Source organism: Brassica napus, chromosome C9 (genome assembly GCF_020379485.1).
Source record: "Brassica napus cultivar Da-Ae chromosome C9, Da-Ae, whole genome shotgun sequence".
NCBI lineage: Eukaryota > Viridiplantae > Streptophyta > Magnoliopsida > Brassicales > Brassicaceae > Brassica > Brassica napus.
Window position 1 is genome coordinate 53,079,528 of NC_063452.1, and position 26,769 is coordinate 53,106,296.

The 26,769-nt window shown below is 37.3% G+C and overlaps 2 protein-coding genes across 2 annotated transcripts; both read left to right on the forward strand.

Moving 5' to 3' along the window:
* The first annotated feature begins 11,047 nt into the window (after positions 1–11,047).
* Positions 11,048–13,159, forward strand: LOC106421370 (protein FAF-like, chloroplastic). The gene is made up of 2 exons (XM_013862215.3): positions 11,048–11,288; positions 11,386–13,159. Exon 2 carries the CDS (start codon positions 11,426–11,428, stop codon positions 12,821–12,823), a length of 1,398 nt encoding a protein of 465 aa, XP_013717669.1. The 5' UTR covers positions 11,048–11,288; positions 11,386–11,425; the 3' UTR covers positions 12,824–13,159.
* An 8,900-nt stretch (positions 13,160–22,059) lies between these two features.
* On the forward strand, positions 22,060–24,868 carry LOC106421343 (J domain-containing protein spf31). Its single transcript, XM_013862182.3, has 9 exons — positions 22,060–22,297; positions 22,617–22,707; positions 22,827–22,887; positions 23,023–23,100; positions 23,253–23,326; positions 23,829–23,942; positions 24,037–24,144; positions 24,412–24,450; positions 24,548–24,868. Exons 1-9 carry the CDS (start codon positions 22,209–22,211, stop codon positions 24,632–24,634), a joined length of 741 nt encoding a protein of 246 aa, XP_013717636.1. The 5' UTR covers positions 22,060–22,208; the 3' UTR covers positions 24,635–24,868.
* The last annotated feature ends 1,901 nt before the right edge of the window (positions 24,869–26,769 follow it).

Genomic DNA, 26,769 nt, shown 5'->3' on the forward strand with positions numbered 1-26,769 from the left:
TATAGCCGTTGGAGAGCCGTTGGGGGATTTTACAAAATTCCGAGGAAATTCCGACGAACTAGTTTTGTCCGTCGGAATTCCGTCGGAATTTCCTCGGTATGTCGGCAGGATTTAAACTATAAATACAAGCACTCCTCTTCCTCTTCATTCACTTCATATCTTCATCCTCCCTCTTACTCTATTTACACACGAATTTGATTCATAAAAAATATGTCTTCTTCAAATTATTTTCGTTCTTGGATCGATTGACCTCATTTGGATCCGAACACGAGATTGCTTACGGAAGAATACCAGCGAGGTATAACTGAATTCATGGGGTTAGTTCACCGACAACCGGAAGCAAAAACAGGTATGTTAAGATGTCCTTGCTCTAATTGTAAAAATAGAAAGGTTATTAAAGAGTGGGATGTTTGGACTCATCTATATTTGAGTGGGTTTACACGAAGTTACAAAATTTGGTATCATCATGGGGAAACTGATTATGAACATGGTAGTACTAGTGAACCTCAGCCGGCGGTTAGATTAGAAGAACCAATTAGAACGGATGTAGATTATGGTGTAGGTACTGAGCAGATGGTAAATGATCATTTTAGAGGGGAAGATTTACCCAATGCAGAAGCTAGGAGATTTTATGATATGTTGGATGCTGGAAAGCAACCATTGTACGAAGGTTGCAGAGATGGTCATTCAGCTTTATCATCTGCTACAAGATTGATGGGCATTAAAACAGATTATAATTTGGCTGAAGACTGTGTGGATGCGATTGCTGATTTTGTAAAAGGTATTCTACCCGAGGATAATGTAGCTCCTGGTTCATACTACGAGGTTCAGAAACTCGTAGCTGGTCTTGGTTTATCGTATCAGGTAATAGATGTATGCAGCGACAACTGCATGATTTATTGGAGGGTGGATGAACAGCGGGTTACATGCAAATTTTGTGGAAAGCCTCGTTATAAAGATACAATTGGAAGAGTTCCAGTGCCATATAAAAGGATGTGGTATTTACCTTTGACGGAAAGGTTGCAGAGGTTGTATCTGTCTGAACGCACAGCGCAACCAATGAGATGGCATGCGGAGCACTCAACAGATGGTGAGATCAGACATCCTTCAGATGCAAAAGCGTGGAAGCATTTCCAATCAAAGTATCCCGACTTTGCGTATGAGAGAAGAAATGTCTACCTTGGATTATGTACTGATGGTTTCAGTCCGTTTGGCAAGAGTGGAAGACAGTATTCTCTATGGCCCGTCATTCTTACACCATACAACCTCCCCCCAAACTTGTGCTTGCGACGAGAGTTTTTGTTTCTCTCGATTCTCGTTCCCGGACCAGAGCATCCTAAGAGATCACTTGATGTGTTTCTTCAGCCACTAATATATGAGTTGCAACAACTATGGGCTCAAGGTGCTGAAACATACGATGTTTCGTGTAAAGAAAACTTTCAAATGCGGGCAGTACTAATGTGGACAATAAGTGATTTTCCAGCATATGGTATGTTGTCTGGATGGACAACGCATGGAAGGCTATCATGTCCATATTGTCAAGATAACACTGATGCTTTCCAACTAAAGCACGGAAGGAAAACGTGTTGGTTTGACTGTCACAGGAGATTCCTACCACCTGATCATCCATATCGTAGGAGTAGGAATTTGTTTACGAAGAACAAGAGGGTGTTTGACAGTCCACCTCCGGAAATTTGTGGGAAAGATTTGAAAAATACAACTAAGAGATTTTGGTGCAGAAAGGACGCCAGAAGTCGGTGGACATGAGCGTTTTCCGGTAGATGCTGTTGGAGAACTACATAACTGGCACAAAAAAGTATTTTCTGGGATCTGCCATACTGGGAGGATCATCTGCTAAGGCATAATTTAGATGTCATGCATATTGAGAAGAACATTTTTGACAATCTCATGAACACGATCCTTAATGTTCAAGGTAAAACAAAGGATAATTTGAAGTCAAGACTGGATTTAGTCGATATATGTGCTCGTTCAGAACTTCATGTTGATGAGAATGGTAGGGCTCCTTTTCCCATATACCGACTTGATGCAGCGGGAAAAGATGCGTTCTTTGATTGGATTTCAAACGATGTGGAATTTCCAGACGGTTACGCATCAAATTTGCGTAACTGTATCGACAGAAAGGAAGGAAAGTTTACTGGCTTGAAAAGCCATGATTGCCATGTAATGATGCAGCGCCTCCTTCCGTTCGCCTTCAAGGAAATATTACCACGAAATGTTCATGAAGCAATTGCAGGGATAAGTGGTTTCTTCCGCGATTTATGCACGAGATCAGTGACTCTTGAAGGTATTGAAAATTTGAAGACTAACATAGCCGTGATTCAGTGCAACCTTGAGAAGATATTTCCTCCCTCATTTTTTGATGTTATGGAGCATCTTGTTATTCACCTGGCAAGAGAATTGGAACTTGGTGGTCCTGTGCAGTATAGATGGATGTATCTGTATGAGCGGTATATGTTCCATTTGAAGAAGATGGTGAAAAATTTAAGTAGGGTGGAAGGTTCTATAGTCGCACAGATGATCAATGAAGAAACTTCAAACTTTGCCGAGTACTACTTTCCAGCAGAAGTTCAGACCAAAAACAGAAGACCTGCTCGGCATGATGATAGAGGCGAACGGGCAACATATCATGTTACGGTTCCAGACATTTTCACAGACGTTGGACGACTTAGCGGAAAACCAAAGGACCGTCGACTTACTGAGCAGGAGCGCAGTCATTTGCAAACATATTTGCTCACCAACTGCGAAGACGTTCTTCAATATGAGAGGTAAATAAATGAGCTTACAAATTTTTATTTTAACAAGTTGAAATTTAAATCTTAATTAATTACATTATTGTCATCATATACAGGATTTTCATGGCAGAAAAGCGGTTCGAGTATAGATACGCCACAGAGGACGAACTAGAAGAAATGAAGCAGAGAGAATTTACTGGATGGATGTTTACTTATGTGAGTGCTTTAAACAAATTAAAATATATTTTATCACATATTTATACTAATTCACATTTATTGATATAATATATATATATATGTGCTATTAATAGGTGTCTGCTGGTTTGGCCAGAGGTGAAACATTTGACGATTGGATATGTGAGATGGTCGTTGGACCAAACTTTGTTGTGAAGTCATATCCGAGATTTTGTACTCGAGGATATGCATTCACAACTCAGAAGAGGAGACGTTCGAGTACGACTTATGATGCTGGCGTTTGTTCTGCATCAGGAGATGATGTATACTACGGACACATACATGAGATTTTGGAAATCAAGTATTTGGGCATGGTTGGATTGCGCTGTACTGTTTTCTATTGTGATTGGCACGACAACACCCCAGATCGAGGTGTGAGAACAGATGCATTTGGTGTTACATCAGTAAATTCGAGGCGAAAGCTGCAATATTATGATCCTTTCATTCTTGCTTCCCAGGCCGATCAGGTAATTAAATGTTAATTATTCAGAATGATTCATCATCATGTGTATTAATTTATAATTTTTCTAAATGTTACAGGTTTGTTATATCAAGTACCCCCGGGTAAGGAACAGAGATGATCCATGGGTTACTGTTACAAGACTCAACCCGAGAGGCCGAGTTCAGGGAAGTTCTGAGCTGGAAGACCCACTACAACCAAGCACATCCGACAACTGTAGTGCAGCAGAAGATTTAGCTGGAGTTGGCCTTGTAGTCGATTTAACCGACTTTGGAGAGGAAGTCGTCGTTCACGTAGAGGATGAACCAGTAATTGGAGAGTTTCACCAAGATCCAGATTCAGATTCATCTGGTGATGATGACTCAGAAACAGACTACCATTGAACTTATTATTTTTTTTTTTTTAAGAAATACCGAGGAAATTCCGAGGAACACTTGATATAACATCTTTCCTCGGATAATAGTTATTTGGTTTATCTAGCAAGGCAAAGCTGAATACGAATTAAAAGCTACACAAAACACAACCAAATAAAACAAAGAAACCATGTAAAAGAAATACGAACTCATAATTAAGAAACCTAAAAAAAAACTCAGTTCAAAATTAACAGAAAATAAGACCATAAAACGTTAGAATAGAAAAGAAAATAAAATAGCCGGTGATAGCTCCTACTCCTCGTCTCCTGCTCCAGATGTTCCTGCATCGTTGGGTCTCTTGGACCTCTTTCTTACCCTGTGTGTACCACTCGAACCCGAACCAGAGCTGGATGGAGAGTTGTCCCGATGAACTACATCATCCTTTTGGCAACGACACGGCCTGATACGTGAAATGGCAGCCCAAATTTTGTTCTATAACGCATCGATCGATGCATTTTTAAAAAAACATACAAGATTTTCCGATGAAATTCCGAGGAACAATTCAGATTGTCGATAGATCGATGGGTTAATCTCATCGATCGATCACAATCTTACGGCCCGGTCCATCCTAGTAATCGATCGATGCGTTTTTGTTCTATAACGCATCGATCGATGCATTTTTAAAAAAACATACAAGATTTTCCGAGGAAATTCCGAGGCCATCTTAGTAATCGATCGATCACAATCTTACGGCCCGGGCCATCTTAGTAATCGATCGATTTGTTTTTGTTCAAAAACGCATCGATCGATGCGTTTTTTTAAAAAAAATTACGTTTTGAAACCCCAAACACTAGTTCGTCGGAATTTCCTCGGAATATTCCGAGGAAATTTCGAGGAAGAAGAGGGTTTCGTCGGAGATCCCTCGGAATAATCCGAGGAAATTCCGAGGAAATAGGGTTTTTAAACCGAAAACAACGTTTTGCCGTTTGAATAACACCTATATAACCCTTATTAAGTGTCTTACGTTCATTATGAAGTCAAAAATTTGTTCCTTACCGTATAATTAACACTTTTCCGATTGTATGAACGAAATCTCGCAACATAAGAGAACCACTTATACCTTTTAACGAACGGTAAAGGGAATACTTTCAATTAGTTTTGAAATTTGTTATTTCATGGTTTATGCTCATGTATACAAAGAATCCTCAATGGTATGCATTACAATTGTATAAGAAATGAAATACGGCAAAAAAAATTGATGTTTTGAAACCCCAAACACTAGTTCCTCGGTATTTCCTCGGAATATTCCGAGGAAATTCCGACGGATATTTTACTATCTGTCGGAATTTCCTCGGAATATTTTCATTTTACCAGGCAAATATTTCGCGAAAATTGAAATTAGAATTCCGACGGAATTCCGACGGATAATGTCCGTCGGACCCTAGGTTTTATAACCACGAGCCCCTTCTTCTTCCCCATTTCTCTCTTTTTCCTCTGCGCGACTCCTCTCTTTCTCTCCGGCGATTTCCCCCTGAAATCCGACGATATCTCCGGCGATCTCCCTCTTCTCTTACACAAATCATGTAAGGACCCTATCCCACTCTCTTAGGTTCTATTTGTTAGGTTTTTGTGTAGTTTTGATAGATTTTTGTTAGGGTGATTGGTTAGGATTGTGATTTGGTTGTATAATAGGTTTAGAATTGTGATTTGGTTGAATAATTTGTTTTGTTGAATTGATTTAGAATTTTTTTATAATTTTTTTATTTTTTGTATTTATAAAATCGATTTTTGTATATAAAATCGATTTTTGTATTTTACAAAACGATTTTTCTATATAAATTCGATTTTTTGGATTTTACAAAAAAAAATTTCTATATAAATTCGATTTTTTGGATTTTACAAAACATTTTAATTATTAAACAATTTTTATTTATTAAAACTATTTTTTGTTTATTAGAACTATTTTTATATATTTATTAAAAAAAATTAATATATATAAATCTTTTTCTGTGATTAAATTATTTGGGATTTTTTTTTAATAAAAAAATTAATTTATATATTTCTGTATTTATTAAATATATTTTTTTAATTTACAGGTCTCATGATGATCAGACCCGGCCTCGACAGCGTCGTGGTCGTGGTGGTACGGGAAGCCAGTCTCGGGATTCCAGCCATTTTCAGGATTCCCCTTCGCCCCACAGCTCCAACCATACATCTCCCTCTGCTGCACCCGCTCATGCTCCTCTCGCTCCCGCTGCTGCATCCGCTCCTGTTCCTCCGGGTCCTCCGGGAGTGATGAGGGTTGCGGAGTTGGTTCAACAGCCCGGTCGTGACCATCTTCCGTATCTCACTCCGTATCCACATGGACGGGGTCAAACATGGTAATTAAACATTTTTTTTTCTTTAAATTTGGATTCATTATTAACCGTTTGTTCTTTTAATAAGGTTCAACCGATCCGGGAACGGGATCAGCGCATGGATCAACCGTATGATGTACTCGGCCCTCGACAGTGGACATCCGACTTTCACTCACTTCCCAACCGACAAGCAGGTTCTGTGGTTTCGTCAGTTTGCGGTAAGTATTCTAATTTTTTACTTATATTTTTAATCTTTAATATAAATTTTCTACTAATTGTGTTTTTTTTTCAGCAAGAGTTCAACTGGAATTCCGATGAGACGCTCTTTATCTATCACCACTTCGTCCATAAAGTAATGGACAACTATGGGAAGCAGATCCACGAGTGGAAGAAGAAGTGGGAAATCAATAAGGTTCGATTTAATTTATTAAACAATTTTTTAATTTATTAAACTATTTTTTAATTTATTAAACTTTTTCTTTTTTTTTTAATTAAAAGGTCCCAAAGTCGATGAACGATACGGTCTGGAAGGAGTTGTGTGCGCATTGGGATAAGGAGGAGACGAAAGAAACTTCTTCCACCAACTCCACCAACCGCAGGAGCGACCGTAAAGGGAAGGGCATCTACAAGCATAACTTGGGTGCTCAATCTATTGCCACTCTCGGAGATCGCATGGTAAGTTCAACCGCTTTTTCTTCAATTATTTGAGTTTCAGAATTTAAATTTATTGTGCATTTCTTCTAATTTCTAATGTTTCTTTAATTTTATGTTTTTTTTCAAGGCGGAAGAAAATGATGGCGAACAGGTCGATGATCTCGCCCTAATGAGGAGGGCGTATACCAACAAGAAGACCGGCCAGATTGATGACGGTCTTGTGAGGGACGTGGTCGACCTGGTCCAAACTCAGGTGGTAGACGAAGTGTCTCAGCTTCAAACCGAGGATGACGCTTCGACGGCTTCGACCAACTTGTCCCGGTTTCGAATCAACGAAATCGTTGAATCCGTAAGTTCTTTTTTTTTAAAGTTCAATTCATTTATTTCTTGGTTTAAATTTCTAAATTTGGCTTTTTTCTATTCAGTCGGTTCCAAAGAAGAAGGGACGTTTGTTCGGTTTGGGTCGTCGCACCCGGTCGGTTCCTCCTTCTTCTGCACCACCGCCCTTTGTTGATCCAGAAGTACTTACGGCTCAGTTGAAGGACAAAGATGATCGAATATCTTTGTTGGAGACCCAGATGGCGGCTCAACAGGCGGGCTATGAGGCACAGAGGAGGCTGAACCAGCAAATGATGGAGATGATGCAGAGGATGTACCCGAACGAGGTGTTCCCGGACGTGCCAGACCCGTAGTTTTTTTTTTCCCCAATCTCGGAATGTTTTATTTTTATTTGTGAAACTTTGAATATTAATTAGTATGATTTCAATTTTACTTTTAATTTCATATTTTCGAATTTAAATTTCAGAAATTTTATTTTTTCAAAAAAATTAATATTTTTTACATTTCGAGGAAATTAATTATATTTTTCACTACATCGATCGATGCGTTTTTGAACAAAAACGCATCGATCGATCCGTTTTTTTTTTTTAAATATAGCGAGGGACATTTCCCTCGGAATTTTCCGAGGAACGGATCCCTCGGAATATACCGAGGGAACAGTTCCTCGGAATAAACCGAGGAAAAAGTCCGTCGGTATACTCCTATCGATCGATGTATATATGTCCAAAAACGCATCGATCGATGAACTTCCGAGGAATTATCCCGACGAAGTTCTACCTCGGTATATTCCGAGTACTTTTCCGACAAACAAGGGATCTTCGGAATTTCCTCGGAAATTTATTTCCTCGGAATTCCGTCGGAAAATTCCGAGGGATTTCAGAGGAAAAAAGAAATTCCGAGGAATTATTTCCGACGACGTGTTTCGTCGGAATTGCGTCGGAATAACGATATTCCGACGAAATTCCGACGATTTTTTCCCTCAGAATCCTTGATGTTTTCTTGTAGTGGTTGTTCTTGCCAAAAATTATGTATATGGCATGCTTTACTATAAAGCTTCAAAACGGCGTTGTTTGGTCAGTATAAAAATAAACCCAAGTGGTACGTAGAAAGTTAATAATGGGATCCAGCTTTCGTTGCATATTTTTGGAACATTCTCATCGTTTTAACTCTAAAGAAAGATGAAAACTGTGACTTCCACGATGTGCCACGTTATTGGTTCAACAGGCATCGATGCCATACGTCAACATTTTTCTTCTTTTGACATAACTATGTACATTCTTTATGTTTAGTTTCATATCCGTTACATTTTTTTTTTTTGATTAACCTGGAGGTATCTCAGGCCCATGGAGAGGCCCAGACTAATCCCCAAAGGGAGGTGCAGCCTACGGATAAACCATCTCTCCGGGTATTCAAATGGGCCCTAAAGCATAGGCCCATATCCGTGTTAGGTGACCAGGATAATTGTGACTTAGTTTCGCGCAGCAGGTGGATCGAACCTGAAACGTGTTGGCGTCTCAGTCCCGTCTCCTTACCACTCGACCACAATCACCCGGTGTCATATCCGTTACTTACAACTTCCAAGTTACATGTTACAACTTACAACTTACAACTTACAGAACTAAATATATATCACATTTCTTAATCCTTCTCATCTTTTTTGTCATCATTATCATCATAGGCAAATTTTAGATTGTCAACAAATAATACTTTTTTTTTTGTAACTTAACAAATAATAGTACTTTTTAGTATTTAATGACATAGAACTAATCTGTTTGATGTAGTTATGGAAACATAAATGATAACTGATACTAATCAAAGAAAAAATGTGATAACGAACACAATAACCACATAAAATTTGTACAATACACAACCTCCAAATTAAGTTTAAGGTCAATACTCTAAATGTAGGCGATACATAATCATTTTCCCGCAGCGAATAATTAATTAATTAATTAATTAATTAATTAACAGTATTTCACATTATATACTACTCTTTTTATTTCAATTAAATATCGTTTTAGACTTGTACACTTAATTTTTTATATTTACTAAATAAAAAACATCATTACTAATACATCGAACCACATTTCAACTAATAAAAAAATAGATTAAAATATAAAATCAATAAATTTTGTTTAAAATTATAAAACATCACTTATTTTTAAACAAAAATTTTACTCAAGAATTAAACTAAAACGAAGGAATATATAAAATTATTGGTGAATATTAGAGTAAATCTTAAAATATTCACTATACTTTTTAAATATTTTATGGAAATACTATTAAATGAAAGGCTTATTTGCCATCTAACCAAATTTAGAAATGAAATTAGATAGATAAGATTGATTTTGACATAATGAAGAGTCTAACATTTACACTCAAAATTAGCCGGTTATACCATTTCTACTTACAGTTACTCGGTAAACATGACGTATCACAAATAATATATGGTGAGGAGTGACTTAAAACTATGCCATATGAAAGAAAAGAGACATCCACGTTACACGTTTATTGACCACATACATATGTATGTAGTGTTCCATTCCATATCGCCAAAATAGTATAGGAGGATGCAACAACATCCACAATCGTTAAATACTAAACACTATCCCAACCCCAACTCATAAATAAGAAACTCTAAACCCTAATTACTAAACCCTAATTACTAAACTCTAAACCCTAGTTACTAAACTATAAACCCAAATATAAATCATAAACCCAAGTATAAACCATAAACCCAAATAGAATGGAACAAAATATATAGTATAGTACATATTGGTGAAATTATGAAACATATATGATTGCATGGAATAAGTTAATGTTGATCTCAACTATACCCTCACCTACTAAATACTAAGTCCTAAAACCTAATTACTAAACTCTAAACCCAAATATAAACCAACTTTAATCACTAAACCCAGATATAAACCTTAACCTAAATATAAATCTTAAACCCAAATAGAATGGAAAACAATAAATGACATAGTATTTACTGGTGAAGTTATGAAATATCTATGATTGCATGGAAGAAGTTAATGCTAACCCCAACCATACCCCTTCGTCTTCTAGAATACTAAACTGTAAACTATAATCACTAAACCCTAACCTAAATATAAAACCTAAACCCAAATATCAAAATATAAAAAGTACATAATATTATGTAATATTAAACTATATTATATTATTATGTAATGTTAAACTATACAATATAGATCATAGTGCGAATTTTACAAGTTCAAAAATATGTAACGAGAACTTTAGAAAGTTAAAACTGTATTTTTAAACAAAATAGAACACTTTTTAGTAACCATCAAATGGAATGGAACATAATAAAATAGTATAGTCACAGAATATATATAGTTCATCTTCTCCGATCAACTTTGTTGCAGACACCACTCGTCTTTCAAACTCTATTATCCAGTACACCCCTTCACCATCAACATAGACAATACAATTTCATCAACGATCCCATAAATCTAAGAAGGAAAAGATGTTCGGATTGCTCTTTCTCGCCACTTCAATTGTAACACCGTCGTCTCGCAATAGATTTCAGAAGCGAAGATGATGTCCCCTTTGCAACGCACTTCGAAAGGGAGAATAAACTATGTGAGGGTATGTGATTCTGTAATAGACACGGAGAATTTTTGGAACCTAACATTATTAAAAAAAAAATTGACTTGCAGGTTTTACCGGTTGCAATCAAGAGTAATATGGCAATATTATATAAAAATCATAAGAAACAGTGAAAAAATAGGGCAATTGGTTAGCCAATGAATTATCATTTTTTTTTCATTATACAACTCAATTTCCCTTAAATGAAAAAAAAAAAAATCGTTATACAACTCAATTTTCCTTAAATGAAGATGTTCCTACTACATCTCAAAAGGTTTTTTGTTTATTGAAAACATTAATATACCAAAAGAAAACAGTAGTGAAGAATCATTTGATGGAGGACCCCATAGTACATGGTTCCATAATGGAAGAAACTCCATATAAAAGCGCCTCTTCACTCCATTCTCATCATGTCTCATTCTAATCCATCAAACCACAAAACATCATCTTCCTCTCTTAATAACACCACCACCTAACACACACACTTGAATTTTCACACACAGTTTGATCTTTCTCAAATCTACAGGTATGTTAACCGAATGATAATCCAACAAGTAGAAGATAATTCCATTTCTAGACTTGTTGATTGTAATTATTAGTTGCTAACGTTATTATTTGTTCAGGAAAGCGAGGGAATAGTAAAAGGTTTTGAATCTTTTAAAGATGATGACTTGTGGCTTAAGCAAGAGCCTTGTCTTCTCTTCCTCGTTGAAGAAGCAGCAAGGCATAGTGACCATCCTTGGTTCCGCTGACTGTAACATTCCGTCGAACACTTCATCTGCACCTTCACTCAGGCGGACTTTCTCTGCCGATTTGTCCTGCAAGAATTGGGTCTCCCAAAATGGGTTATCTCCCATGAAGAGGATCTCTTCCTCGGAGAAGCTCCGTACCTTTGGTGCTGACTCGCTGAGCTCCGGCGACGAGGAGCAAGACGAAGAGTCTAGATCTGGGTTCGATATTTGGGCTCAGATTCAAGATGACAAGAATAAGAAGAACGAGGAGACCGAGCTGGGTCAATCCGATGTATGGAGTTCGATTCTATCGGACAAGAAGAAAGTGTCGGAATCGAGCAACGACACGGTTCCTCCACCGTACGTTCATCCTCTGATGAAACGCGCCAGCTCCTTGAGCGAGAAAAGCCTCGAGATTTGCACCGAGAGTCTCGGATCCGAGACGGGCTGCGAAGGTTTCTCTTGGCATGCGTCGTCGGAGACTGGAGATGCTGAGATCGAAGTTCTCAACGTCACGGTGACCAAAGAGGAAGAAGAAACAGAGACTGAGGTTGTTGAGATTGAACAAGAACCAATCACGGTTCCAAATTACACACCATGCATCGAGCTTCCTCGAGGATCGTTCCCTCCTCCGATCCGTTCTCTCACGAGCCAATCGGGTTCGGCTCTGCACATGAAAACTCGCCGTGACAATGGCCGATTGGTTCTCGAGGCTGTCTCTATGCCGTCGCACAACAACTTCTCCGCCAAGCGCCAAGACGGACACCTCCTCCTCGCTTTCGCAGAAATCAGCGACGAATTTGACATCGCTAGCGACGAAGAAGACGAAAGTGCTGAGCTTCAGTGGTTCGACGATGAAGAAGAAGAAGAAGAGGAGGAGGTACAAGACGAGTTTGCCTATAAGCCCAATGGGCTTCAGTATAAGCTACCACAAACTCAAAGTGGGCTTATTACTGTTCATAGGTTGGCCCATAAGCCTATTGGAGTACCAAAGAGAAACTCGAGATGGCCTGCGGCAGATGAGTTCGAGACCAAATCCGACGTAGTCCACTCCCTACCACCAAGGCCAAGGGTGGCTCATCTCGCTCGGTCAATGAAACCGCCGTCCACCGTGGACGACACCGTAGGAGCCGCTTGCTTCAACGCATGTGACTACTCTTGGAATCCCACTATCACTGAAAATTTGGGCCATAACACAAAAACCCAATTTCAAGCACCAAACTATGTCCACAAATCAATCGGCCTTGGACATGACGGTTGGATAAATGGTTGCAAGGAACGAAGGAGATCTCTTTTGTCTGTTGAGCCTTTCTGCATTGCCACTTCATAAGTTTAAGACTACCAGAAAGGGGTATTTTACAAGACGCATAAGCATATGATATATCTATCTATGTGTATATATATGCGAGTATGTATACTCGAATATATATGCATATTAACCAAATAATTGTTGATGTTATTGATGCGTTTTCTACCTATGTTTTACCACTTACCTTTTTGGTTTGTGGGTGAAAAGAAAAAACAAGAAAATAAAGAGTGGAGAGTAGGAGAAGGAAGAAAGTGAGGTGTGATGGTAGAGAGTAATTTTATTGTTTTTAACGAGGTTAGAGACCTTGTTGGGGTAAATAAAAAATATCTATGATAAAAGTATTATGTTTTGTACAAACCTCTTGTTGTTCCATATTTTTTTTTTTTTTGAAAATTGGCTTTCAAATTAACTGCAAAGAAAAATAAAAACGTTTACAAGCCCGTTGGACTTAAGTTAAAAATACAAACCCACTAAAAAACTCATAGTTTGGAACTGATATATGGCCCGTATTACCAAAATCAAAGTTGGAGTAAACCGAACGATAGTTTGTCTTCTTCTTCCAAAAGACGCAGAAAGAGTTGGGGTGAGGGGGAGATTTCAGAGGGAAGATTGGGACCTGATTTAAATCATGCAAGTCGGATCCAGGACTGTAGTAGTTGGGAAGACAGTCTTGGGTTAGTCACCCGGAAACTCTGAGTTCTGTTTCTAATCTGAAGATCAATAGTTTTGAAGAGAGAGTCGATGGAGCGATAGGTGTTAGAGTGCAATCGTGCGTTTCTCTCATTCCAGACCCAATAAATCGTAGATTGCCAAGCTAGGAGGACAAGAAGTCTATGAGGTCTCGATGAACGGTCCATTGGGAGGCTTTTCAGTTGCGTGATGGTGTCTGACCAGGAACGGTTTGGAGTGAGCCCACATCTCCTCGCGCTTATTGCCCATAAGTCGAAGGAGAAGTTACAGTCGAAATAGATGTGATCACGGCTCTCAGAAGCATTGTTACACAGCAAGTAGAGATGTGAAACTGAGATTCCCCAACGAAGCAAGCGGTCTCTCGTCGGGCACCTATCCAAAATCATTAGCCATGTGTGGAAGTTGTGACGAGGGATCCCATAAGAGTTCCAAACCACAGTAGCCCAGTCAACCTCATTCACTGTTCCTCTAAGATAGGTATAGACATCACCAGTTGAGAAGGTGGTGGTGACCCTACTATCAATTTCCCATTCGAAGTAGTCTTTATCTGAAGTTAAATTGACAGTCGTCAAGTGAATCTGAAGTTGGGTTTGTTGCTCTGATCTTGCAGGTGGGAGACACCAGTTACCGTTCCTATAGAGAGAAGCTACCGTTGCAGATAGTGGGATACCAAGTCTTGAGCCAGTCAAGTTGAGATAGGTAGCAATGCTTCCAAAAGGCGACCAATTATCAAACCAGAACCGTGCCGACATACCATTCTCTAGTCGAAGCTTGATGAGCGGGAAGACTACATCTTTGAGCTTGAGCAACTTGTTTGCGAGCCAGGAGAAGGAAGCCTTCGGTTTGGTTGTCCAATAGTTGTGTATTGAGCCTTTAAGGATTACCTCTATAAACCATGCAACCCAGATCGAGCCAGACCTGAAAAACAGAAGCCACACAAGTTTCAAACAACATGCTTTGTTCCATGTTTGGAGGTCCTTTACACCAAGACCACCTTGCTGCTTAGTTAACACGACAGTCTCCCAAGCTACCCTTGCGGTGTTGTGGCTTGTGATATCCCCTTTCCAAAGAAACACACTAAATAAAGAGTTTATCCGGTTCACGCAAGCTTTGGGAAGAATGAAAGCCGAGCACCAAAAGGTAGTAATTCCTGCTATCACTGTTTTTATTAGCAGTAGTCTTCCAGCGAAAGATAAGGATTTGACTGACCATGAGGAAAGTCTCTTTTTTATTTGATGGATCAGAGGTTCACAGCTGACAAGGTTTAACTTTCTGGAATTCAAAGGCACCCCTAGGTAGCGAATCGGGAGCTCTCCGCAGATCATACCAGTAGAAGCTTGGATTGTGTCAATGACTTGGTCAGGGAGCCCTGAGGCAAAGAAGCTCGATTTCTGCATACTTATTGCGAGCCCGAACCTTTGCTCAAACTCTTTAAGAACATGCAGCACCTGTTGGACAGATTCGATCGAGCCGTCTATGAAAATGAGGAGATCATCAGCAAATGATAGGTGCGTCAGCTTCATCTTCTTACAGTTAACATGGTATTTGATTTTTTCCTGAGCAGCTGCAGAGTTTAGCATAAAAGAGAGGCAGTTCATGGCGATTACAAAAAGATAGGGAGAAAGAGGGTCTCCCTGTCTCAGGCCTCTTTTGCCTTTAAAATAACCGTTGACCGTTCCATTGTAACCAACCATGAAACTTGTTTTGCAGACACAAGCCCTGAGCAAGGTGATGAAATGAGGAGGCAGGTGTAGAGTTTCAAGACAAGTGAAGAGGAATTCCCAGGAGAGAGTGTCGAAAGCCTTGGCGATGTCTACTTTGATGGTAATTCTCGGAATTCCTTTGTTCTTATGATAGCCATGAACTAACTCCCCAGCTAAAACAGTATTTTCCACTAGCAAGCGATCTTTCACAAACGCCGTTTGGCAAGGTAGAATTAGGTCTTGCAGGATAGGCTTTAATCTCGCAACCAACATCCTTGAAATCACCTTATAAACTGTGTTTAGACAAGCAATTGGCCTGTAATCTGAAACTTTTGTAGCACCCGGAAACTTTGGTATGAGGGAAAGAATGGTGGCATTAGTTGTGGTAGGAAGGAACCCAGAATGGAAAAAAAGTTGTGTTGCAGCCACCAACTCTCGCCCTATAGTTTCCCAACTTGCTTTGTAGAAACCAGAGGTTAATCCGTCAGGCCCAGGAGCTTTATTTGGGTTTAGCTTGAAGAACATTGCTCGTATTGCATCAGCACTTGGTACTGATAACATTAGCTGGGATTGTTGCAGGGAACATCTGAACTGAATGAGATCCGCAAACCAGGAGTGAGGGGACCAGATAGCAGGTCTCAAGTAGTTTGACGGACCTAGAATCTCTTTGAAGTGCTCTACCGCTAGTTCACTCATTTCCATCGGGTCAGTAACCAGGAGGTAGTATTGAAATCACCTTCACTTAACCAGTTTATCCGGGATTTCTGCCTGAAGTAACTCTCTTCAATTTGTCTTAGGAACAACCACTTTTGATGTAGATCACGTTCTTGTTGGAACAGAAGCGGTGTTGGGGATTGAAGAGCTAGTACCTGCGCACATTGAAGCAAACTGTAAGTGTCAGCAACTCTCTCTTGAATTTTAGAATAGTTCTCTCTATTTAAATTTTTTAAGTCACTCTTTATGATTTTCAGTTTCCAACAAAGCTGTGTCAGAGTCGAACAAATGTTTCCGGCCTCAACCCATGCGCGTGAAACCACCTCCAGAAAGTTGGGATGTTTGGTGAGGTAGTTTTGGAATTTGAAGGGTTTAGTTCCAGCTTTAGGTAGGGTAAAAGCGAGGTCTAGCAGGCAAGGCGAGTGATCAGAGAACAACTGAGGTAGGAAGGAGGCAAAAGCCTGAGGATGGGAGGAGATTGTGGGGGAGTTTACAAGGAGACGGTCAAGTTTTTTTCCAATCGGGTAAGAAGGCTGATAGTTGGTCCAGGTATGCGGGGGTCCATTGTATCTCAGGTCAAAAACCCCACATTGAATGAAGCAGTCTTGCAACTGGTACATAAGGTTGTCAGGAGTGTTTACAGTTGGGGAAGAGTGATCAGCAGGGTGAGTGATTTGGTTAAAATCACCCCCAATGATCCATTGCTTGCTGTCAAGATTTAGAGAAGCGTGAAGTTGCATCAACTCAACCCAGAGATCCACCCTTTCCTCACTTGTATTAGCCGCGTAGACTGAGGTGAAATAAACTGGTTCTTTGTTTGGGAGAGTGAGCGTACAAGTCATGGATTGTCTACTTTGCTTCACAACTTGCAGTCTGAGCGGATCTTTCCAGATAAGAACGATCCTTCCATCTTCATCAGAGGAATGGTTGGAGACATAATTCCAAGTGTTACAGATTTTGGACATAATGGGAGGCAAAGATAGTTCCTTAATATGAGTTTCTAAAAGTGCACCAAAAAGAGGCTTGTGGGTAAGAAGCCAAGAAGAAAAAGGCCGATGCTTATCCGGATCATTTAAACCCCGGACGTTCCAAAAAAAAAGTTTGACACTCATCAGATATTGGTAGGAGGGTCACCACCATGAGAGATGGTTTCCCGGTTAGAGCAAAAAGAAGAAAGGTTAAGGTTTAAGTGTTTGGGTGAGGAGGTTTGAGGATCAGGGGGGAAGGGTGGAAGAGGGTGAGGCGGAGGTAAAGAGAGAGGATCAGTAAGGAGTTTGGATGGAGGAGGGTTTACAGGGGGTGGGGTTGAAAGATTAGTAACCACGGTTTTTAAGGTGAGGACTGAAGAGGAGGCTAAGGGAATAAAAGGGTTTGGATTTGAGGTAATAGGAGGGGAAAGGGTAGGGGAAAGGGTAGGGGAGGAACGACATCTTTTGAGGGAAGGTCGAGGAACCGTTTCAGGAGACAAGCAAAGGCTAGTACCGATTTCAGAGACAGAAGGAACATGTAAGTCTACTTGCATTGCAGCAGGAGCAGAAGGGGAGGCAAGAGAATCAGATGGATGGTTGGAAAGCAGGGCAGAGAATTTGTTTCCTAGGACAGGAACATATTTTTGGGTGGGAGTGTTGGGTAGAGGTTTCTTTTTGAAAGGTTGCTTGCGAAGGTTTTGAGGGGGTTGGGATTCTGAGTTAAGAGGTTTCTTTCCCTGAGCTTTTGACTGAGCAGCCGCTGTATCAGGGGGGGGAGGGGGTGTGTAGGTGAGACAGTTTCTGATAACATGTCCTAACTCTTTGCAATGACTACAAGTCGGGGGGACCCAAGGGTAGTGAACTAACACCTCAACAACTTCACCACTATCTCTTTCAAACTCCACAATAGATGGTAATGGTTTTGTTAAATCCACTTCAACTTTCACATGGGACAGAGTGAGGCTCACAAGGTTTTTTGTGAATTCGTCAGTTTCTTTTGGTTCTCCAATAAGCCCAGCGACTAAGCTCAATCCTTTTTGATGCCGTAGGTCTAAGGGGACTCCAGTGAGATGGGCCCAGATTTTAATAGCTTTCAACGAAAGAGGGGAGGCTGAGTGTGCTTCTGACCAAGGAGCAGTGTGAAGCATAGTATCTCCTACATACCAGACACACTTATCTAAGATCTTTTGCCTCAGATAGTCACAAGGAATCCTGACAATAGTAGTACGGGTAAGAGGGTTATTGTGGATTTCAAGTCTCTTTCCTTTGCCCCACATATGGTTAAAGACGCTTTGAATTTGATTGTATGATGGAGCTTTGCCATTGTAGTAACAAACGATGAAATCCTTGTGCAGGTCCACACCAATTTGGAAAATCTCATCTGGGATACGCACTCTTGGTCGACCCGCAGGAGTGATAGAAACGGGTGCTAGGCGCTTGAGTGATTTGTCTTCAGAGGCTCTTATTTTCTCCACCAGCTAGGGAGGGGTAACGGTAGGTTGAGAGTGAGGGTGTGTTGAAGGCATATTAGGAAGAGGGAGAGTGGGTAATGGTTCCAAATTTTTTGGTTTAGGGAGTAAGGGTTGTGAGGATGCCTTGTTAGTTTGAATAGGTGATGAGTGTTGAGGCTGGAGGGTAGTGAAGGTTTTTGATGGATTATTAACTTGAGGTTCTTCAACTGTTTCAGTAACAGTAGTGGTTTCAGATCCAGAAGACACAATGTCTCCAGATTCAGTTTGGTGTTGTGATTTACTAGCAGGAAAGACTCCTGCAGTACAGTTTGTCTGTTGCTGAGTGCAAACAGCAGTAAAGGGAAGGGAAGGGATTTGGGGACCACTCTTACGAGAAGAGCGAGACTTAGATCCAGTTACTGTAGCATAGGAGAGGGGAGGGAACTGAGCTGGGGATAAAGGGGAGGCTGGGTCAGGGGGGTCAGGCGGGTCAGGGTGAGGAGGGGGAGGCTCACTGGAGGTGAACGACGGAGGGTTGAGGTCGGAAACGATGCCGGGAATCTTCCAAGCAGACTTCATTGGGAGATGTGCCAGAGAGAGTTTGGCCAACTTCAAATACAAATTTGTTGTTCCATATTGCTGGCAAACAAGCCTAAGAACTCGTTTATTCATTTACACTGACTTCACCATGTTATGTTAAACAGTTTGAGCACATAAGGTTAAAGATAAGTTAGCGTTTTACTGAAGACTACTCAGTGTCGATTCAATACGAGAGAGAAAAAATGTTTTCCTTATTTTTAGTCTTGTTTAATTTAAAATAAAATTCGATTAGAAAGTAAGTTAAACCTATATCTCTTGTTTATTTTTCAGACACACTATGCTTTCTTTTTCATTAGATTTGGAAGTTTTAGAGCTTTGGGGAGACAAATTTGTCCTCAACCTTTGGAGAAGATTTCTGAACCCTTATTTTTTTTTTTTATAATTCCACTATGCATTTTCCATCATCTCTCTATGTTTTTGCTTCCATTTTGACTAGTTCATTAGTTATGTTAAGGGAATTCATGTATTGATGATTATGATTTGTTAGAATAGGGAATTATCTATCGATTTCTTCATTTAGGTTGTTCTTAATGCTTAAATTAGATTGATCACCTAGTTTCTTATCTTAGTTTGTTTAGAGCACCGAAAGTGTTTAATTATATGCGTGAATGAACCTAGAGTGAGTGAAATATTCGTAACCAATGGAAGCTAATGTTAAAGAGTTTTGTGAACCTGGAGTGTTTAATTATTCTTATTGCATGTTAGAATCTGAATTTCAATGGAAGTTAGTCTTTAAGATTCTAATACATATGGTTTAGCACTACAGAAGTATGCTAGTCTAATTAAGATATTTGAGTTATGTAATGTTTCTTAATACATTTCCTATTAAACAATCATATCATCTAATATGTGTTTCTTGAGATTTCCTAAACCCAACGCTTTTTATTCAAAAGTTTACATCATTATTTGATTTTTGTTTCTACATTCTTGCAATTGGAAACTACAAACAAACTTTCTGTCTTAGCTTAACTATAATCTCGCGAAGCGTAATCTTGGTCTTTGTGGATTCAATTCCTAAGTACTACTGTGCAATGTGGTCCACTTACAGTTTACATATAATGGTTAAAACTGATCATATCAAAAACCTCTATGTTTGGTAGTTTGGAAGTTTTTTTTTCTATGGACTTCCCACTTCCTGGTCGGAGGAGGGGTTGACAATCTAGACAGAGCAATTTGAAGTAGATCTTGACCATGATGTGAAAACTTACTTGAGAGGATTCAGTTTGTGTGGGGAGCTCATCATCTTCTCAACGTCGGAGGTGTGTATTACTAGGAGCGGAATTTTTGAGACTGAACTTGTGTGCATTGTTTACTACAATTCACACAGACATGTGTTTGATCGGAGAGCAGTGGAGGAAGTTAACTTTCAACGTTCTAAGGTTGGTGGGATAGTGTAATTAGGGGCCACATGGAGAACATCTTGCGCATTTAAGTAGAAAGAGATTGAGAAAGATTTTTGGTTGGTTATAAGAGAGATTATATTAATGAAACTGTTTTCATTGCGTCAAAAGTATTGTCACGATATATATTTTAATTTTCCAAAAAATGTTTTTCGAGGATAAAATTTATGTTCAATGCACTTAGAGGATGTTTGTTAAAATGTTCTGGTAAAACATGTCTCAAGTATATTGAGCCGACCAACTTTGAATTTTAGAGTAATCATCCTAAGTGTAAGTCAGTTCTAGAACTCAAACCTAGAGAGATCTTTAGCTTGAATGTGACAATTTTACATAGAAATTGAAATTTTTTACATAGTTTCAAAACCTCTAGTTAGAGCATTCTTATCATTTAAGATACTAGATCTTGATCCGTGCAACCGCGCGAGTGTTATTTCAAACTTTATATGTATATAATATTTATTTTAGATCATTAGGGGTATACAGTTTAATTTTAATCATCTATTTAAATTTTTATATAACTATTTCAAATATAATAATTTATAGTTTATATGTTGTAAATAATCAGTTGTCTAAATACATCACATGTATTTGTTGATTCTTATTATATATTTATCTTATTGTATTTGCATTTAGTTATTAAAAAAATTAATATGTGCATGAAAAACATATTTGAAAATTATTTTATATTTAATTTATGTTAAATTTTTACCCGCCCTTTAAAACTAGATTTCATTTTAGTAATATTTTTACGTTTATTCATTTTACATAATATAGTATTATATATACAAAATCAAAGATATGTTAATTTTTATACATGTATTGTAGTCTGTCATCATATTATATTTTTAAATAAATATTTTATTTATGAAAATAAAATTTATAAATCTATCAATTTAATATAATTTTATCACATGTAGTTCAATATAATAATTTTATTTTAACATGATTGATTATGATTATAAAATAGGTAAAATTATGATAGAATTTTTAATTTAAATTTTATAAACAATAACTGTAAATTTGTTGACAAAAAAAACTGTATATATATTAATGCATAATAATATTTCATTGCTAACTACGAAATGAGTGAATATATTTACATAAAAAAATTGAAAATTAATATATTGTTAAAATATTTAGATGAACATAATAATTTTAATTTAACATGATTGATTGTGATTATATAATTGATAAAAATAGGATAGAATATTTATTTTTCATTTTTAAACAATAACTGGATATATTAGTGTATATTAATATTTCAAAACTAATCACGAAATTAGTGAAAATATTTACATATAATTTTTTTAAATTAAGATCTTGTTAAAATCTTTTTAAACAGATTTTTTGAAAATTTTAATATATATATATATATATATATATATTTTTAATGAAAATATATCAAAAGATATTTTGATTAAAGTAATTCAAAAATTCTATATATTATTAGTTTTATTAAAATACATTTAGTGAAAAAAATTAAGGATGGTCCAACTTAAAAATCACACGTGAATTTTATTTTAATAGAATAGATATAATTTGTGAACCAACAAGCATATTGAATTTTGATGTAAATAATAACCGGTTTAATTTTAAAACAACGTTGAAGGCTATACGAGAAAGCCCAAAGCCTTTCCTTTTGTAGGATCTTAAGCTAAAGCGAATCTTTAAAGCCCACAACATCATCTCTATCCCTTACCTAAACCCGAATAAATGACCCGACCCGATTGATCGCAAATTAGACACGCAGTTCAAACCACCCGAATACCCGACCTTTTTTCCCAGGAGGATTGAGAATACAGCCCAGAGAAATCGCCATCTTCTTCCGTACTTGAAGGGAGAAAGAGAGAGAGAGAGAGGGGGAAGAGAATCAATCAGTGATGGGAGATCTAAAAGTAGACGACGATGCGATTCTAAAATCGTTCCTCGCGGAGGTCGGTGAGGTTGAGAGGGACAACGAAGTCGTCAGGTTCCTTTCTCCTAAGCCTAATTTAGCTCCTATTCCTGATCCGAGCCGTGTATAAGCGTTATCATGCAATTCATAGTGCGTTAGGGTGTTTACGTTCTGAGATATATCTCCTTAATTAGCTTATCAATGTTGTTCATAAGTCATAACCTACGGAATTTGTAATTCCAGTGATTTCGATCCGGATCTTGTGAAAATTTGCTCAATTTTATAAGAAGGATGTGGTGATAGTTATTCACGTAGCTTCGCGGTTATGCTCGTAGTGTTGCAGCCATGTGTTTTTTTTTATGACCGTGTCTTAAAAAAGTTTGAAACTTTGTAGGATTCTCTCATGCTTCAAGCTGAACCCGTTTGAGCATCTTAACTTATCTTTCGATTCTTCCACGGATGATGTTAAACGGCAGTACAGAAAGGTATTCGTCAGTTGTGTCACTTTCCAGTTGCAAAAGACTTTTGTTTTTCCTTCCTAGTGGTTTTAGTTACTACGCCAACACAATAGGAAGCTTTGTAACTAATTCGTACATTTTACCAGATATCTTTGATGGTTCACCCTGACAAATGCAAGCATCCTCAAGCACAGGAGGCTTTTGGAGGTTAATAGTCTTTAAGATTTTTTTGCATATTTATCGTCTGAGTGTTGCGGTAAAGATGGGATGCTTGGGGCTCCTCAAAATAGTTGCTTTTCTTTTTTGGGATCATGTTTATTTGGGTTTTGATTTACTGAACAGCATTGGCAAAGGCGCAACAGCTACTGCTAAACGACCAAGAAAGAGATTATATTCTCACTCAAGTCCATGCTGCCAAACGTGAGATTTTATTGCTTATCTTGGATTTTACCTATTTCATGGGTTACCCCCCTCCCCAATTTCGGGAGACATATTGTGTTAGATCATTTGAAAGTTTTACCGGAATCTGCAGCTTACCTTTTAGTAACTTTTTTTTTCCCTCAACTGTGCAGAAGAGCTTAAGATGAAGAGAAAGAAACAGTTGAAGAAAGATACCGCCTCTAAAATAAAGTCCTTGGTTGATGAGGTAATGAATTTGTTTATTTTTGGGGTTTAGATCTAACCTATTTAGCTGAAGTGTTTTTACCTTTTCTATTTTTCCAATGTGATTGAATCTACAGTAAAGTTGAACGTAGTGGTACACTTTTACAATGTTTGCATTACTGATATGAACTGGCTTGACATTGTTGTTGTGTAAACCTCCTTGCTACTTACACTTAAGCGGAAAACCTTGTGCTGTGCCTATTATTTGCGGATGAAATAAGAATTCTAAGATACAGAATACGTAGCTCATGTTTGTCAAATGTATATGCGTTAGATGAAAGGATATATTAATGAATAATCGCTCTCTGTTTTTATTCTTCTTTTATTTCGTCTGATTGCTATGTATCACAACTCGTTGGTTCTAGATCCTTTATAGCTTCGGTTTCATATTTGTGCTTTTTCTGTCAATCCTATTTGTCTTTTTTTTTCCTTCTCCAGTTCATATTCTTCTGAACTTGTATTGAAACACAATTTTATTTACACAGGGAAAGCATGAGCAACTATATGAGCAATCTGAAGAGTTTCAGAAGGAGCTTAAGTTAAAGGTCCGAGAGATATTAACAGACCAAGAATGGCGTAGGAGAAAAATGGCTATGAGGGTATGCAGAGAGTTTCTAGTTAGCTTTGCCTAATTATTTTATCCGTGAGAAGTCAAAACGATCATTCATTCGTTTTTTGTTCTTTGACATTTAGATATCAGAAGAAGAGGGAAGACTGAAGAAGGATGAAGAAGAACAAAAGGAGATACGGAAGAAAAAGCGTGAGCATGAAGAACAGTGGGAAGGAACGAGAGAAAACAGGGTTTGTGCTTCTGTTACCCATTATCTTGATTCCGAACCTGCCTATGAATGCATTAGTTAGAAGTAGAATCACTTAGCTCACCTTTAGGCAATGAAGTATTGTTAGCACGTTCTTGTTCCATCATATATGTTGATAAAATATGCAATTTCTCATTTTCTATGTCACCATGGAACATATATGACAGGATATAGTCAGGTTTAGCGCAATTGCTTTTTTTTTGTCCTTGATGTCAGTGGTCTTTATCAACGTTTGGGTTTGCATGTGCAGGTGTCAAGCTGGAGAGACTTCATGAAAGCAGGAAAGAAGGTAAACTTAGCTAGGAAAAACTCCTACTTTCGTGAATTATTTATTTTTTCCTTTGGTCAAATATCAATCTAAGCTCTGTTATCATATCATCCTTCAGGCCAAAAAGGGAGAGACTCGTCCTCCAAAATTGAAGACTGAGGATCCAAACAAATCATACGTTCAAAGGCCGGTCAAGAAAGGCTGATCCCTGTCTCGTTTTACTGTTGTTGCCATTGATAGATTGGTCTTCTCGAGTATGAGCCAGACTTGTTCTGCTCATGTCTGTGTTTCAGTTTGTACATCACCTTCTTTGTCTTTCCAAATACATCAGAAACATGGAAGAGATATATAAATTTATCTCACTTCTCAAACGCTTATGACCTTTTAACTTATGTATTGTGTTAGACTTTATATAGTACACTTTGATCTTTTTATATTATTAGTGTGTTTGGTGCTGTAACTATTAGGGTGGTCACGACAAAAGACCAAGAAAAGTAGAGAGTTGTCTCAATAGATTTCCTTCACACAACCATAATGGTACAGACCCCACACCTTGTGGTGTGAAAAGATATCTGCTATGTACATAGGTGCGCTCCAAGTACCACTAAAACTGGTTTACTTGTGTTAAGCCTCCCAAGGATTGTTTCGTCTTGCCTGTTCCGGAAGTGATTTTTGTTCTTCAACCCATATAACACGTGCTTAATACTTATCTTACTCCAAGTGTTAAGACTTAAGAGTAGCATGAAAATGACTCTTCATTGAGCCTGGTAAAAAGGAACTTTCCTGAGTTAAAAGCCTTATAGAAACTTATGTCATAATTCCAAGTAATACATGATCTCTTATATATTAAAGGAGAAATATTGTATTAAATGCATTCACATTAAAATGGACACGTGGCAACATCACAATGATTTGATAATAAATATGCTAACGGGCTCGCACTATATTCATAAATATGTTCACACTATGTATTTTGCGTATCTTTTAATATAAAAAAGCCTTTATCGAAACTTATGTCATAATTCCACGTAATACATGATCCCTTATATATTAAAGGAGAAACATTGCATTAAATGCATTCATATTAAAATAGACACGTGGCAACATCACAATGATTTTAAAATAAATATGCTAACGGGCTCGCACTATATTCATAAATGTGTTTGTATTTTGCGTATCTTTTAATATAAAACTCACATGCATGGTTTTAATAAAACTCTGGATTTTTTTGATTCTATCAAAAGAGATAACGAATCAAAAGCTTAATTGATCCATTATCCGTTTTGATTCGATTGATTACCCGTTTTGATTTGAATCAAAAAATCTGGATATCCGTAACTCTACGAATCAAATCAAATATTAAAATACAATATCCAAAAAACAAGCAAATCACAAATACCAATATTTTTAGGAACGAATATATAATTCGATATGTTATATGCATATATATATTTATGTAAAGAATTATATATATACGTTATATATATATTATAGTTTATATAAGTCTTACAACATTTTTATGAACTAAATTTATTATATTAGGCACTAGAATTTAAAAAGTTAAATAATGTTTTATTTTGTAATAAAATGTTATTATTAAAATTTTCAATTATTTTAAAAATTTTAATTTATTTACGGATCAAATCGGATATTCTTTAAAATTCTAAAAAAATTCGGATATCCGAGTCATTGAATATCCAGGTGGCTAAAGATCGAATCGACACCAATGCCTCCAAATACCCGGATATTCGATCTATGTCCACCCCTATTTAAGGATACAATTTTATTTTCTTTATATGAAAAAAATTCACTAATGTCAAGACCTTTTTATTTTTAATTAATTTTAATTTTATATTTCATGTATTATTTTAAAAAAATTTCATTAATATTAATTAATAATATCCCTTATATATTAATCATGGAACATTACAACATGTTTTGATAGCCACGTGTCATCACCAGAATTATTTTCAGAATCGTTAGAAAAATAAATTGGTCCATAAAATTATATATTATATTTTTTATTAAAATAACTACAAATTGATTATATACACACAAAGGAATATTCTTTCTTTCCTTAAATAAAAGCTACGGAATTATTTAATATGAATAACATATATATGATAATTAATTATTATGAATTTATACATATTTGATAACAATTTTTGTATCTTTTTTAATTTTTTATTATTAAAAGAAATTAAACAATCACATTAAACATTTAATATAAAAATTTTAGATTTTTTCTTATATGTTATATTTAGAATTTTAAAACGACTATATTACTAAAAAGGGTAAAAGTCCCACATTAAAATTTTGTAATCAGTGGTTTAACTTTTT